At 45.6% G+C, this 16,969-nt stretch overlaps 2 protein-coding genes across 2 annotated transcripts in view; one reads left to right on the top strand and one right to left on the bottom strand.

The window, feature by feature from the left end:
• Window positions 1–7,265, bottom strand: part of usp11 (ubiquitin specific peptidase 11) — a 61,735-nt gene extending 54,470 nt beyond the window's left edge. Inside the window, exon 1 of the mRNA XM_056275191.1 lies at window positions 7,147–7,265. Within this exon, the coding sequence (XP_056131166.1) occupies window positions 7,147–7,265 (119 nt within the window). The remainder of the gene's footprint in view (window positions 1–7,146) is intronic.
• A 915-nt stretch (window positions 7,266–8,180) lies between these two features.
• Window positions 8,181–16,204, top strand: rfc2 (replication factor C (activator 1) 2). Its single transcript, XM_056274519.1, has 6 exons — window positions 8,181–8,441; window positions 12,744–12,849; window positions 13,565–13,666; window positions 14,084–14,342; window positions 14,735–14,995; window positions 15,284–16,204. The coding sequence occupies exons 1-6, from the start codon at window positions 8,210–8,212 to the stop codon at window positions 15,392–15,394; spliced, it is 1,071 nt and encodes a 356-aa protein (XP_056130494.1). The 5' UTR covers window positions 8,181–8,209; the 3' UTR covers window positions 15,395–16,204.
• Window positions 16,205–16,969: the final 765 nt, after the last annotated feature.

Below are 16,969 nucleotides of genomic sequence, written 5' to 3'. Positions count from 1 at the left end.
GATCAGTACAGATGACTGCAGGACTGACCACCGTCTTATCCACTCCACCCTGTCCATCCAACTTCACCGGAAAAGGAGGGTGCAGAAAAAGCAGAGCTGTCCAAAGCTCAACCCCGAAAGACTTACTGATATATCCTCTCATCAACACTTCCTAGCCATGTTCGGTACATCAATGACCAAACAGTATCCAGATGAGATTAAAAGCCACTGGGATATGCTCAGGACTGCAAGCACTGGCACCTGTAAAAGCACTCTTGGACACAAGACGAAGAACCACCAAGACCGGTTTGATGAGAATGACCTGGAAATCCAATGGTTAATCAACACCAAGAGGCAAGCCTTTAACATCTGGCAGAATGACATCAACTGCCAAAGTAACCGAGCTGCCCATGCAAGAGTAAAGTAAGCCATCCAAAGCCAGGTCAGGGAACTGAAGAACCAGTGGTGGACGAAGACAGCCCTTGAGATCAAGCACCCTGCAGATGCTGGGGATACCAGAGGTTTCTTTGATGCTACTAAAGCAATATATGATCCCAGTCACCGCCATATAACCCCACTTCACTCCAAAGATGGGCACACACTGCTAACAGACAACGAGTCAATCAAAGAGAAGTAGAAAGAGCACTACCAGGACCTTGTAAACTGGGACTCTAGCCCTGAGATGGATACCCTCCAGCAACTCCCTCAACAACCCAAAGAGGAGGACATGGCAGCACCACCTAGTCGAAGAGAAGTGCAGGATGCTATCAAGAAGATGAAAATAAACAAGGCTGCTGGTCCTGATGGAATACCAGCAGAAGTAGTGAGGGCAGGTGGACCTACACTCCTCAGACATATCCATGCCCTGCTACTTAAAATATGGGAAAAAGAGGAGATGCCTGTGCAATGTAGAGATGCACTCATTGTCTCTATCTTTAAGAAAGGGGATGGGGCATCCGGGTGGCGTGGCAGTCTATTCCGTTGCCTACCAACACAAGGATTGCCAGTTCGAATCCCTGTGTTATCTCCGGCTACAGACACAATTTGCCATGTCTGCGGGTGGGAAGTCGGATGTGGGTATGTGTCCTGGTCGCTGCACTAGCACCTCTTCTGGTCGATCGGGGCGCCTGTTTGGAAGGGAGGGGGAACTGGGGGTAACAGCGTGAGCCTCCCGCATGCTACATCTCCCTGGCAAAACTCCTCACTGTCAGGTGAAAAGAAGGGGCTGGGGACTCCACGTGTATCAGAGGGAACATGTGATAGTCTGCAGCCCTCCCCAGCTTGGCAGAGGGGGTGGAGCTGCATCCGGGATGGCTCGGAAGAGTGGCGTAATTGGCCAAGTAGAATTGGGGAGAAAAAAAGGGGAGTAAACCCCTCCCCCCCAAAATTGGGGGACAAAGCTGAGTGTGGAAATTACCATGGCATTTCCTTGCCTTCCACCACAGGGAAAGCCCTGGCTAGGGTCTTGGCCAACAGACTCCTCCCAATATCAGAGGAAATTCTGCCAGAATCCCAGAGCGGTTTTCGTCCTAACAGAGGAACCTGGACATGACTTTCACTGCTCGTCAACTCCAAGAAAAAGCCCAGGAACAGATTCAATGATTGTACATGGCCTTCATAGACTTAACCAAAGCTGGCTAGTTCTGTCAAGAATAGGCTGCCCTGACAAATATATCAGAGTACTACGACTACTACATAACATGTCAGCTAGAGTACTCAGCAGTTATAGAGATGAGACAGACTCCTTCATGGTCCACACAGGAGTTAAACAAGGCTGTGTCATTGCCCCAACCCTGTTCTCTGTCTTCATTGCCACCATCCTCCACCTCACGGGTCCCAATCTGCCTCAAGGAGTCAAAATCATGGACAGAACTGGTGGGAATCTTCTGAATATTAACAGATTCAGGGCTAAAGGTAAAACCACCACCACATCCATCACAGAGCTGCAGTACGCCGATGACAATGCCTTACAGTGACAATGCCTCATAGAAGAGGAACCACAGCGCATACTGGACGCTTTTGGAAAGGCATACAAGCAGCTTGGTCTGGCCATCCATCCATTATCTGAACCGCTTATCCTGCTCTCAGGGGGTCGCGGGGATGCTGGGGTCTATCCCAGCAGTCATTGGGCGGCAGGGTGGGGAGACACCCTGGACAGGCCGCCAGGCCATCACACAGGGCCCACACACACACACACACACACATACACACACACACACACACATTCATACCTAGGGGGAATTTAGTATGGCTGATTCACCTGACCTACATGTCTTGGGACTGTGGGAGGAAACCGGGGCATCTGGAGGAAACCCATGCAGACACGGAGAGAACATGCAAACTTCAGACAGAGGATGACCCGGGACGACCCTCCAAGGTGGGACTACCCCGGGGCTCAAACCCAGAATTTTCTTGCGGTGAGGTGACTGCGCTAACCACCGTGCCGCCCACTATTGTGATGTCATGTCAGCATTGTGTTGTCTGTAGACAACCCCAGACTCGAAAATGTGGATCAGTTCCCGTATCTTGGCAGCCTTCTCTCCTCCAAAGCCAACAATAACATTGAAATACACCATCATCTCAGTTGTGCTAGCCGAGCTTATGAGTAAAAGGGTTTTTCAAAATCATGACCTTCAGGCCAGAACAAAAACTCTGGTGTAAAAAGTGGCAGGGTTGCCCACCCTACTTTCTGGGTCAGAAACCTGGACCAGATATAGCAAGCACCTGAAAGCACTCGAGGCATACCAACAGCGATGCCTCAGGAAGATCCTTAAGATCAGATTGGAGGATAAAGTGCACCAATGTCAGTATCCTCAAGGAGGCCAACATGTCTACTACAATAAATAAATAATAACTAATAACTAATAAACTTATAATAAACTTCAATTGGTCCAGAATTTAGCTGCCCGTATCATTACCAGAACTCCTTCCATAGATCATGTCACTCCTGTTCTTCAGCAACTCCATTGGCTCCCTGTTAAATACCGTACTGATTTCAAGATCCTGCTCCTCACCTTTAAGGCCCTTAATAACCTAGCTCCTTCGTATCTTTCCAAACTCTTTCATATCCACACGCCCTCCCACACTCTCAGATCCTCTTCTGCTCTCCAATTCACTACATCATCAACCCACTTTGACTACTATGGGGACTAGAGCCTTCAGTCATTCTGCCCCCGGCCTATGGAAATCTCTCCCAGAAGACATTCAAAACATTGACTTTTTTTCAACCTTCAAAATATCCCATCTCAAAACGTACCTTTTCAAACTGGCATATTCAGTCTGATACACAAGTCATTGAGTTTTGAGCAGATGATGATTTTATACTTATCTGTTGTATTAACTTTTTATTGTCTACCCTGCTTGTTTTGATTTTATGCTGTCTGATACAGTGCTGCTTGTATTAGTTTTTTTTACTGTGTTCTGTAAGGTATCTTTGAGTGCTCTGAAAGGCACCCACAAATAAAATGTATTATTATTATAAGTGCCACCATCACACGCCATCAGCTGAAATGGACTGGCCATGTTCTCTGCATGTCTAACTCTTGTCTCCCAAAACAAGTCCTTTACTCTGTTCGTGACAGGACGCTGTGCCCCAGGAGGACAAAAGAAGCGATATAAAGATAATATCAAGGCCCACATCAAAAGTTTTGGCATCGACCTTAACACCTGGAACAAGGAGCAAAAAACAGGGAGGCCTGGAGACTGGTTGTCCGTGAGGGTGCTGGGTGCTACAACCATGACCTCCTCTGTGCTGCTGAAAACAAGCGCAGACTCAGAAAGGAGCGAGTTACCAGAAAGGCCAAACCACATCCTCAAACATTTCTTGACACCCTTGCCCACACTGCCCAAAAATATGTGGCTCTAGGATCAGCCTCTACGCCTACCTGAAGACCCACAAGGACCTAGAAGGAGACAGTCACACTTGAACCTGTGTGACTGCCAATGATGATGAGAGAATCTGGGTAGATATGCCCTGGAATGTAACCTGGATGTGTTGCTGGAAAGAGCTGTAATGACAATTTATTTAGGGCTTTGATTTTGTCTGTGATATGCTGAAATGTAGTATGGTTTAAAATAATGTGTTCCACATGCAAAATTCTGACTCCAGTTCAATGTGCACTGCAATGTGTATCCAGTGAGCTGTTTGTAATCTGTGTGAAATTTAATGATGGTGTTGTTTTTGTACTGGAATTGAGGCTGTGCTCTATCCAAACCTAAATCCATCAGCCATGGTTGAGTGGACATTATGGGTTTCGGATTGAAATTATTGTCATTAAACTCAAATATATGATTGCAACAGTTCTATAAAACAGCTGTTCAGATTAATAAATTCACTTTTGAAACAGTCATCAGCTCAATAAACCATATAACAATCCTGAAATGCCGCTAATGGTTTCCAGTGTACAGGGTAAGAACGAAGCGCTTTAGAATCAGAATGAGAAATTATTTTTTTCCCTTTTTTTTGGAATTTTGTCCCTTGTTCTCCCCAACTGTATCTGGCCAATTACCCCACTCTTCCGAGCCATCCTGGTCGCTGTTCCACCCCTTCTGCTGATCTGAGGAGGGCTGCAGACTACCACATGCCTCCTCTGATACATGTGGAGTCGCCAGCCGCTTCTTTTTACCTGACAGTGAGGAGTTTCACCAGAGGGACATAGCGTATGGGAGGATCACACTATTCCCCCCAGTTCCCCCTCCTTCCGAACAGGCATCCCGACCGACCAGGGGTGGCGCTAGTGCAGTGATCTGGACACATATCCACATCTGGCTTCCCACCCACTGACATGGTCAATTGTGCCTGTAGAAATACCAGACCAAGCCGGAGGCAATACGGGGAATTGAACTGGCAATCCCCGTGTTGGTTGGCAATGGAATACACTGGTACACTACTGGGACACCCCCAGAATGAGAACTTCCTTAATTGTCATGTGCATTACATGCATTAGGAATTTAGCTTGGTAAAATTTAGTGAGCTGATCTGATCTAATGTAATCTTTTGCAGAATCACTCTGTCCTGAGAGAAACTGAGTGACACACTGGTAGTAATAATAAAAAAAAAAGCTATTTTTTTTCTGTCATCATAGATAAGCCCCTTTCTTTCATATTATCAGTCACACTGGTCACACCTCACAGTCCTAACCTGGCAGATAATACCTGTAATCATCCTGCTGGAACATGAAATGAAAGTGAAACAGTGTAACGAGTCAGCCACTAGTTTCCTCTGTTAGATGTTATACTATGTCAGGGCTGGGGAGCTATTTCAGTTTCACTTCCAAGTGTGGTTCTTATGGAATTTTTGTTCTTTTTTAGATAAGTCACCATTATTAAAAAAAAATTACAATGGGTCTACACTTCCTTGTGTTTTACAGAGTGACTTGGCTTGGGTACAATTACTTTATAATGAGTTTGATTTCTTGATTTGCACCATGACTGGTGGCAGTTGTGAGCTTGTGGTTGTAACATTGCATTCCGTATGTCTCTGTTCTAACTCACGATGGATTAACTAATACACTTTAACCTGGGGTCACAGTTCTCTGTCACTTATGCTTCATTTTCTTCTAGTCCTGTAATCTCTGCTCTCCCATTGCTACTTGGGCCATCAATTTGAAAACAAAATATGTGAACTCTAAAAAGTCCTTTAAAATGCGTTGAAGCATTGTTCTCCTTACAATCTGTCAAGTGTGTCATCACTGGACATGTATCACATCCCTGTAAAGTTACTTGGGAGTGCCATTTCCCAAAGGCTTGTCATATTGTTAGCATCAATGATGTTCATATTTCACAATTTAGGCAACTTTGAAAAAAAAACTAGATGTCTTTACTCATATTATACTATCAGTTTATACCTGCAAGTTGAACAGTAAACAGATTGTATTTTACCTTATTGTTGCTTAGGAGCGCTACAGAAATAAGACTCTCGTGCAGCGGCCATGTGTTAAAATAAAATAATTTCTTTAGCTTATTGGAAATAAATGACCGCCAAGCCTCAGCCGTTATGTTATCAGGAGAAATATGCTGGTACAATTCATTGAGAACAGCAATTCTCACTATGTCCACAGAACTAATAGGGTTTACTCGGTGGTTTAGTTCATTATAGTGAACTTGCATCAAAACGTAAGAACAAAATATACTGTCCTTGTCATTTCACTTAAAGATACAATTTATGACATCAATGATGGATGACTTGTGTCTTTTCTAGTACTGTTAACTTAAACTGCTGTTAAACTCCACAGCTAACCATCAGATTCACTTGTATTCATAACACTCATACTACTCTTAGCTGAGCAGTAGGCAAATTCCAATAAAACGTCAATCATTGACACTCCCCGGATACAACGTTACAAAATGCTCAATAGATCGATAAGACCGACAGTTTATTGGTTCGTTTGGAACTCATCACTGGGCACGCCTTTCACTTTTGGTTATGATCCGACTTCTTTGACTAAACCAGTACCATCAGACAGGCATGAAGCTAGACGTCTTTCTCTGGTCACCTGTTGCAAAAGTAACGCAACTATGGAATCGAAACATTCCTTCAGTCTTTCAGTTTATCGGTCAGTGAAAAACGCCAGGCTTGGAGAAACTCCAACACAACCCAGGTGCACAACACCGTTAGCGTCCGATTAGCCTAGCCTGTAGCCACCCGGCTAACAGTGGCTGGTTCAGCGAGCTGGCTCGGAGAGAAGCTCCGCCTTGCCCCTTCGCGTTCAGCCAATGACGGTCGTTTCAATTCCGCGACGGATGGTTGGAGTAAACCTCCGTTTAATCCCAACCCCAAATTTGAATCGAAACCTGACCTCTCCCCTTGATGACCATTCCAAGGACGCGATTGTATACGTATTGAACACTTAATAGATTTAAGAGTTGATCGTGAACTTCTGTAGAAAAACTACTAACGTTGTCTTCAGACGCTCTTAACGGCGCCGACAGTGTGACAGATCTGATTGGTTGAGGGGAAGGAGGCGGGGCTACTGTCCCCTTTAGGTTGGTGAACTTCCAACTCCCCTAGCTAACAACATTTCAAGGATGACGTTGGTCCAGGCAGGGCTATGGCCGCTGCTAGCTGCTAGCACTGTCACTTATCCCGCGTCCGCATGTTAGTGAGTTGATCTGTGTGCGTGTGTGTTTGGTGTCTGTCTGTGTGTGTGTGGGCGGCGAGATTCTCACCAACTGTCGCCCTCTCGGAGCTCACACTCCCGGAGCAGAGATTGGATCTCCCGCCGCTGGGTCTCCAGGCCGGGCGGCTCGGTGCCGGAGGAGGCGTTGGAAGGGTTGGTGGTAGTCATGCTGACTCATAAATGACGGAATATAAAGAATAAAACAGCGAGAAAGACGCTTGTGTTCAACCCGCCGCATTGACGGATCATTCAGATCAACTGTGTTTGCGGAAGTAGGAAGTCTTTCGGGTGATGACGTTTATCCCCCGCTGCACGCGGCGGCTTCCGCCAGAGGGCTGGTCCAATCATCACCCATGTTGGGAGTTGCATAATTAATGTTACTAATCAAAATAACAAATACGATTTTGTACCGTGCGTTGTTATAATTCAGCTTCTTCTGAGATGATATGGAACCGTGTAACGGCATTGTGAACATACAGTTTGACCTGAAATGATAAATGAAAAGTAGTAGAGCTCAGTCTCTCACTTCTGCTTTCAAAAAAGTGTAAAGTAATTCATGAGAAATTTCCACGAAAACAGTTGTCACAATTATTCATCTACTTAACAAATGAATGACTTAAAAAATTATTTTGGCATTATGACACCACATGCATTTTTTTACTTGGATCATAATTTCAATCATATTTTTTGCACACCTCTCTGTTGTCATATTTCAAATTGTTTTATAGTTTTCATTTTTAATTTTATTTTTGCTCGCGCTTGTTTTAACGCGTTTGAGCGCTTGCATTTCGTGTATGGAAAACGATATATAAATAACGTTTTTAATTATCATTATCTGAATTCGCTACATTGTGTACATGGTGCAATGATGAATCGAGGTGAGTGACTAAGATATTTTCACTAAATGAAATTAAAAATTTGCCTTTAATTATTCCCGGGCGGGGGGGTGGGTGGGTGGCTCTAAATATCGCGCGGTTTCAGTGCACGATTCTTGGCCAATCGTTTGACGCGATCTTGACGCGATCAACCAATGAAAATATAATTTACTGACGCGTCAGTGACGTCGGGACACTTCCGGGCGGGTTGGCGCGCTTGAGCAGAAGCGCTCCATCATGGATGCTGAGAAGGAGTCGGATTGTGAACGCACACAAACGGAAGAACAGATGGAAAAAGAGAAGTCAGAAGATAAAGCTCCGGTGAAAGGTTCCAGCAGCGGTTATGAACTACCGTGGGTGGAAAAATACCGACCGCTCCAACTGAGCGATATCGTGGGGAACGAGGATACGGTCAGCCGGTTACAGGTGTTCGCCAGAGAGGGAAATGTCCCCAATATCATCATCGCAGGTGAGATACAGTAGAGACAGACCGTTTCCCTGCCGATGAGGTAGTCTGCTGCACAACAAATCGTGGTATCTGCTCAAATAAACCCTGAAGAGTTTTGAATGTTGAACCACAAAGAGACAAGTAACTGTGTTAAGACGCACATCTGCACGTTTCCATAGAAAAAAACGAGTAAACGAGATTATAAGAAGAAGAAAAAAACCATGCAGGTGCTTATGGAGGGAGGGAAACGCCGATAAGAGAGAAACACGAAAAGACCGAAACACTAATGCTTTGATTACTTTGTCTTTATGCATGTTCAATAATCCAGGTAAGAAAATCCCAAAGTTGAATCAGTTCAACTGGACACGAGGGCGGCACGGTTGCCCAGTGGTTGGCACTGCTGCCTCACAGCAGGAAGGTCCTGGGTTCGAATCCAGGCCGTCTCAGTTCAAGTCAGTTTTATTTGTGTAGCCCAAATATCACAAATTTGTCCCCGATCCTTTCTGTGTGGAGTTTGCATGTTCTCCCCATGTCTGCGTGGGTTTCCTCCAGTGCTCCGGTTTCCTCCCACCCTCAAAAAGACACGCATGTTAGGGTTAATACGCCTGTCTGTGCCCCTGACCAAGGCAACGGAAAGGAGAACTGGAGTTGGTCCCCGGGCACTGCAGCTGCCCAGTGCGACAATACAATAGGATGGGTTAAATGCGGAGAACACATTCGTTGTTAGAATGCAATGACAAAATAGTGGTTTTCTTCTTATTGACCCTGAGAACCTGAGAGCAGGACAAGCGGTTAAGATAATGATTGAATGAATTAATCTTCTTATTGAGAGAAACGTTTCATCACTGTTACCTCACAGCAGGAAGATGTCTGTGAATGTTCTCATTCATCCAGGTCATGGTTATCCAAAGGAGTTGAATCAAGTGCAACTGGACTTGATATATATCCGTGATGACGTTTCGCCTCTCACCCAAGAGGCTTCCTCAGTTCGTGCCTTTATTACTGGACCAAGCTAGTCCGACTGGCTGGTGATGAGACTCAGAATTTATCCTCTAGGGGTCGTTGTCAGAGCTATTGATCTGCGTGGCTCTTTGTGTCCCGATGTTTACCAACGCCCGTCGGTAACAGCCATAGATATGCGTGGCTCTCCTGTGCCCCGATGTCCAGTAGCTCCCGTCGCCATCGGAGCTATTGATTTGCATTTGTTTAGCAGGAAGATCTTGGGTTCGAACCCCTGGCCGTCCCAGGTGCGTGGGTTTCCTCCGGATGCTCCGGTTTCCTTCCACTAACAAAAGGACATGCATGTTAGGGTTATTCTCTTGCCTGACCAAGGCATAGGAAAAAGAACTGGGGTTGGTCCCCGGACGCTGCACCACAGCTGCCCACTGCTGCTATACAATAGTGTAAACTACTAATAAGACACGTTAGCCCCCTAGCTAACGGGTCTGACCCTTTAGCCGAGCGGGGAGTGATGTCGCCTTGTGGTGCAGACACACGTATCGAATCCCGCCTCGGGCAAGAAAATAACCGGTTACAACAGGATGGGTTAAATGCAGAAGACAAGCTTCATTGTAACGAAAACAACTGTACAATGACAAAAATAAAGTGGCTTGCTATCTAAAACCCCTTTCACACTGGCCAAGAAAACTCGCTAATATCCGCCTTTGGTGGTCAATATAAAGGTACAATCGGCATTCACTCCCGGGTCAAACGGCTCTGCAGTAGACACGGGTATTTACCGGCTCCACCTCCGATCGGCATTGACGTAAACGCGACACCCGGGTGGACACGCTAATTTGCGAGATGACGCGGCGCCATTGTCCGTGCGTCATAAAATCGCGCCGGCAACTTGGCGTCGGTAACTTGTGCGACTCTTTGCCATCTCGGCCACAAATTCCATCCGTCTCCGTTCAAGCAGCGCTCGAACATCGTTCAGTCCGCGTTGAGTTAGTATGGTTTGAAAGAGAGACTGAAGTACAAGATATAAAAAGTAACGTTTAACCACCGCCTGTCTCTCTGGCTGCCACGCTGCTTTCTACTGTCTACCTCCCCGTTTCCGGGAGCGCGGGTAGCGTAGCGGTCTGTTCCGTCGCCTACCAACACGGGATCGCCGGGTCGAATCCCCGTTGTTACCCCCGGCTTGGTCGGGCGTCCCTACAGACACAATTGGGCCGTGTCGGCGGGTGGAGTCGGGTTTGGGTGTGTGTCCTGGTCGCTGCACTAGCGCCTCTTCTGGTCGGTTGGAGCAGCGAACGGGACGGCTCAAAAAGAGCGGGGTAATTGGCCAGATAAAAATTGGGGAGAAAATTAAGAAATGGTGGGGTGGGGGACTTTCGTTTTCCGGCGCGAACGTCATGACGTCAAACATGACGCTACAGGGGGGGAAAGGCAAACTCGTCTGCTGAAAAAACAAAAACTCGTCTGCTTGCCGCCCGGGTCTGCTGGCACTGAAAGGAGTCAATTGCCTATTTCTAGCGGGTTTACCCGCGTTTAAAAACCCCGCTTATACACGCTAATTTTGGTGTAAAAAGGGTATAAAGCGACCTCTTCGGTCTCAACTGACTGCTGGTATCCCTAACGTTACAATGGCAATATGTACTATTCACAGAGGATTGGGAAACGGTTGCAATCACAGCCATGTAAGATGGCGATAGATGTACTCTTAGGCTCCCCCCCTCGGTTCAGTGATGGACGTTCCCTCTTCACATAGATGACCTCTATGACTCCCCGTTCTACCCAGCCTTCCTCCCTATCAAGGATGTGAACATCTCATACTTGAAGGAGTGGACACTGGCCTGTAGATGGGTTCAGACTGTGGAGTCCTGGTCTGACACGTTAGCTCTTCTGTGTTGTGCCATCCTCTTCACCAGCATCTGTTTGGTTTCCCTAATGTACAAGTTACGGCAATGCTCCCGGCACTTAACAGCATACACTATATTGCTCTGTTTGTGCCAGGGGACCTGATCCTTGGGGTGGACCAATTTCTGGTGCAGCGTGTTTTGGGGTTTGAAAGCAACTGAGACACGGTGGTTGGAAAATACGTGTCTCGAATGTTCCAAAACGTCCGCCACATACGGAATCACCACTGCTTTACAGTTTAGCAGCTGTTGTCCTTCTCCTCTGATCACCTGGTGCACTGTTTGGGCAAATCCCCGGCTTTGACTAACGCCCAGGTAGGATAACCACACTTAACCAGGGCCTGTTTGATATGAGATGACACTGTACCACCGAGCTGACAACTTCCCCGACACAGCAACCGGGGAAGGGGAGAAATCCCATATTAAACAAGCCCTGGTTAAGTGTGGTTATCCTAACTGGGCATTTGTCAAAGCCAGGAAGACGGCCAAAACAGTGCATCAGCCGATCGAAGAGAAGCAAAGAACAATAGCTGCCTCAGCTAAACCAGTGGTGATTCCGTATATGGTGGGAGTTTCGGAACAGTTGAGACACATATTTTCCAAACACCATGTCTCAGTTGCTTTCAAACCCAAAAACACACTGCACCAGAAACTGGCCCACCCCAAGGATTGCGTCCCCCGGCACAAACAGAACAATATAGTGTGCACTGTTAACTGCCGGGAGGATTGCCATGACTTGTACATCGGGGAAACTAAACAGACGCTGGCCAAGAGGATGACACAACACAGAAGAGCTAACACATCAGACCAGGACTCCACAGTCTATACCCATCTACAGGCCAGTGGCCATTCTTTGAAGGATGAGGATGTGCAAATCCTTGATAGGGAGGAATGCTGGTTTGAACGGAGAGTGAAAGAGGCATTCACAAGGCTATGTGAAAAGAAAAAAACCATCCCTGAACCGGGGGGGGGGGGGGGGCTAAGAGTACATCTGTTGCCAACTTACAATGCTGTGATTGTAACTATTCCTCAAACCTCTGTGACTAGTATACATTGCTATTCTAACTAGTTACTGGTCACGGCAATTTGCAGAAGAAACTGATCATTGGTTTTGGTTGTTCTGCCACAGTATTGTTTATAAGGGTGGGGATACCTGCAGTCAATTGAGACTGAAGAGGTCACTTAGATGAGTGATGAAACGTTTCTCTCAAACGTTGTGTCCAGAAGAACTGATTCAGCTTTCTGTGGCTTTGATTACATTGGTTCTTTTCCCCCCTTAATTTTCTTTTTTTCTTCTTCTTTTTTTTTTTCTTTTTTAACAGGAATAATTTTATTAAATGAATAACAGTCGGTTTGTGTCTTCTCCAGTCTTACTAATTTTATTTCTCAAAACAAGACTGAAGTTGTGCTGCCTTATGTGTGTGTTTTCTAGATTAAATCCTAATGTGTGTGATGATGGTTGCAGGTCCTCCAGGCACAGGAAAAACCACCAGTATCCTCTGTTTAGCCAGAGCGCTGCTGGGCCCTGCCATGAAAGACGCTGTGCTGGAGCTGAACGCCTCCAACGATAGGTGAGACCACCTATCGTTTCATTTCCACACTGGAAATGAAAAGCCTGCTGGTAAAGCTATAGAGAAATCTGAAAGTTGTTTTGCATTTCATGTCTCCAAATTCCATTGACCATACACCATTAGGACAGAATGACAATACAGGAGCACAACAGGACGTCTATTACACAAACAGCAGTGCTCGAAGTGGTACTCACCGGTACTGTCACTCATACATTTTACTTTTTGGTGTACCGTGACATTTTCTTGCCTACCGGCAGCTCTTTTCTGCCCTCTCTATATCAGGTTCTCTGGGCAATTCATTATGGCCCTAAATAAATTGCATTACCCAGGGGGCACTACGTGGGGGGGCAGGTTGAAAGGAACATGGGATGAAAGAAGTAACACAGTGATTTTCTCTGAGCCCGTACAAGTCTGATGTGCCTATATGTGATGATTCAGGTGTGTACCATGGAGTGGTATGGTCAAATGAGACAGAACACAGAATAAGATGTCCAAATCTCTTCAGCTTGTGTTGACCACAGACCACTTGTTTCAGATGTTTGAATAAAATTCAGGCCATTTTTCCTAGACAGACTTGATTTACAGCTACTGAGACTGAAGTGCTGTGTTTATAGGCACCTCAGCAGTGTTTTGTTGACGGCATTCTTCCACTTGGTTCCGTTAGATGTGAGTAAAAGTGTAATGAACTGTTGGTACTCATGTTCACTGACTGCAGGGGCATCGATGTGGTGAGAAACAAGATCAAGATGTTTGCCCAGCAGAAGGTCACTCTGCCCAAAGGAAGACACAAGGTCATCATTCTGGATGAGGCAGACAGGTGAAACAACACCCGATTGTCTACCTACCTACCTCTGTCTGTCCAACACAAAGATGTCATTCATCAATCTAGACATCATTTTGTCTGTCATCTGTCTTTCTGCCTACTTCTCCTTTCCGATCCAGATCAAAGAAAGTTGAATTTGCATATGAAACCAATCGTTGGTTTCAGTCGTTATGCCACTGTATCGTTTATAAGGCTGGGATACCTGCAGTCAGTTCAGACTGAAGAGGTCACTTAGATGAGTGATGAAACATTTCTTTCAACGTTGTGTCCAGATGAACTGATTCAACTTTCTTTGATTTTCTTACCTGGATTATTGAGCATGCATAAAGACTTTCTGATTCAGAGTTTTCAATGTTATCCAGGAGGTGTTCAGATGCGTTTTGGACATGTGTTGTTTCTCTCTCTGTACAGTATGACAGATGGGGCTCAGCAGGCCCTGAGGAGAATAATGGAGATCTACTCTAAGACCACACGCTTCGCTCTAGCCTGTAACGCCTCAGATAAGATCATTGAGCCCATCCAGTCTCGCTGTGCCGTGCTGCGCTACACCAAACTGAGTGATGCGCAGATCCTGGCCAGGCTGCAGGAGGTGGTCGCGGCGGAGAGGTTGGAGGTGTCTAATGATGGGCTGGAAGCCGTCATCTTCACCGCCCAGGGAGACATGAGGCAGGTCAGACAGTCTTCGCCTCTAACCTCTACACGATAAAACGCATACTACATTTTCACACACAACTCTTTGAATGGGAAAACCACAGTATCGTAATTGGATTCCACAGTTTAATAATAATGGTTGGCTTTATTTCACTTTGCCAACTACCATGCGCACCTTTTTGTTTAAATCTGACCCAAACTGAGAGAACATCAGCATAATGCATCATGGGTTTATAGCAAGTTGTTTTGGTTGCTATTAGCTTGTGTACCAGCTACAGAGGGGGAAGTTTGGGAGTGAGAGGGTGCACGTGGTTACTGATATTATTCGTGTATCATGCATCGCAAAGATGCGCAATTCAGATCAACGCTTGGCTCAAGAGCACTTGCATTCTTCTTGTTTCGTACCAACAGGCACTGAACAACCTCCAGTCCACCAACTCTGGCTTTGGCTTCATCAGCAGCGAAAACGTGTTTAAGGTGTGTGACGAGCCACACCCTCTGCTGGTAAAAAGCATGCTGGGACATTGCGTGGAGGCCAACATTGATGCGGCATATAAAGTGGTGGAGCAGCTGTGGTCTCTGGGCTACTCTCCAGAAGACATCATCGGTAACATCTTCAGGGTCTGTAAGACCTACCAGATGCCAGAGTACCTCAAGCTGGAGTTTATAAAGGTGAGGACCTGATGGAGAGCTGCTCCCTCTCTGTTAAAATGTTAGAAATAATGCTGTTTAAACTGAGGTTAGCTGTGGATTTTGATAATATAGATAATTGAGCAATTTCTAAAGTGGAAATTTAATTAAATGTATTCAGAAATGAATAGGGAGCTGGATCAGCAGCTCCAGAGCACCTGGCTGTTAACTGTCAATAAAGCTGATTTTATTTTTAGATCAGTACCTGACCAAAAAACTTTAAGAAGTTTGAAAATTATTTGTGTGTGTGTGTGTGTGTTCGTTCATCAGGAAATTGGTTACACCCACATGCGTGTGGTGGAGGGTGTGAACTCTCTGTTGCAGATGGCCGGTCTGCTGGGTCGACTCTGCAGTAAGACAGCTCCTTCTGCTGTCTCCTGATCCACCAGGAGCCCTCCGATTTCCCTCCACAGCGCCCGTCTTTCCTGTCACCTGTCTCTTAGTGTAAAATAAACACGCCTGCATGTTAGTGCTCAAGTGTTGAGTACTGCTGTGAGCTTAGTGTGTGTCAGATAAATCCTTTTCTCTTTCAGTGAAAGAGTTCCTGTGTAAAAACTTGGTGGAATATTGAAGAGACCATTCATCTTCCAAAATGTCCATAAGAACATGTAAATATAACTGCATGAAACAACTTTTCAGTTACTCACAGATTACATTAGCTTTCCACTTCCTCGCTGCATCTGCTGAGTCTTACAGGGTCTTTCGGTCGTAAGCCAATGTTCAGGAGGCTAAATGACACGACCGGTTCATCTGTTGATCCAGACTCAGGCTGTTATGTATGTATGGTTAATCTGTGATACTAGCTAGCTAACTCAGGCTGTTACGTATGTATGGTTAATCTGTCATGCTAGCTAGTGTTTATATGGCTAATCTGTGATACTAGCTAGCTAACGGTTCCCTGTATGAGCCAGGATTGATCACATCCATGTATGCTGGTGTGACTTGCTGTGTCGTGTTGGAAAAACACACCGAAGTTCTACACGTCTGGAAACTGATCAAAGTTTATAAAGTTGAGATCTGATCAACACAAGGCGCTGCCATGTAGCCTTTACAGTGAACTGTACTCTAAAGTTGGCTTACTGAACCTTCTCATTGTCTCAGCTGGTTTTGACCTGATGTTTTTAATAACTGGTCGTCTTAAAATACACGTTAACAAGTGTCCCCATCTTCATATTTGAAATAAATTTACTCTTCATAAAGAAAATTTAAGGAATTTTTTCCAGTTGGTCTTAATGGAGATAAAATGTGTGTTGCGTTTGCTTTTTCTTCCTGAAATAGCTGAAAATAACTTGGATGCTAAAACTTGCATCTCACTATTTTAACAGAGAAACTAGTATTTATTTTATTTTTAGTCACTAAAAAGTAAGTCCTAGCGCTGAATTTTAATGAGTTCTGTAGTAATGCGCAGGTCAGGGTTTTTTAATACCTGTACCCACCCAACCTTTTTTGAGAGGCGATCCGCCCCGCCCGACCCGCTAAACTGCGTTAATTAACCATACGGACCCGACCCGCAAGCCTCACATTTAACCCAGGCTAGAGCAAAGTGAGCAGTGTTGCACTATTTTGTTTTAGGGCTGTTTGCCCAGCGTCATACACTGCATGTAAAGCATAGCAAGTCCGCCATATCGTCAGTGGCAGCCTCTTCTTTCTGACCAAAACAAAAGTTCTGGCACTGTAAACAAAAGCTGTGGATACCACTTAGGGAAAAATCTCATACGGAAGCCTCAGTAGTCTAAAAAACATGCATTGACCAAAACCACAATCACAAACCGAGGATAAAGCTGTGTTTGAGAGGGTGACAGAGTAAGAGAAGGTGGACTGGTAATGCACAGCCTAGCTTATTGCGCACAATATTTCTGTTATGTATAACGTACTCGGAATGCTGTCTTGTCACCTTTTGACCCGACCTGCCCGAACCGGTGATATTTTCTAGTAAGCCCAACCCCGCAGGTTGTG

Source organism: Lampris incognitus, chromosome 2, assembly GCF_029633865.1.
Source record: "Lampris incognitus isolate fLamInc1 chromosome 2, fLamInc1.hap2, whole genome shotgun sequence".
In the NCBI taxonomy this organism is placed as follows: Eukaryota; Metazoa; Chordata; class Actinopteri; order Lampriformes; family Lampridae; genus Lampris; species Lampris incognitus.
This window is presented reverse-complemented; position numbering and strand designations above follow the sequence as displayed.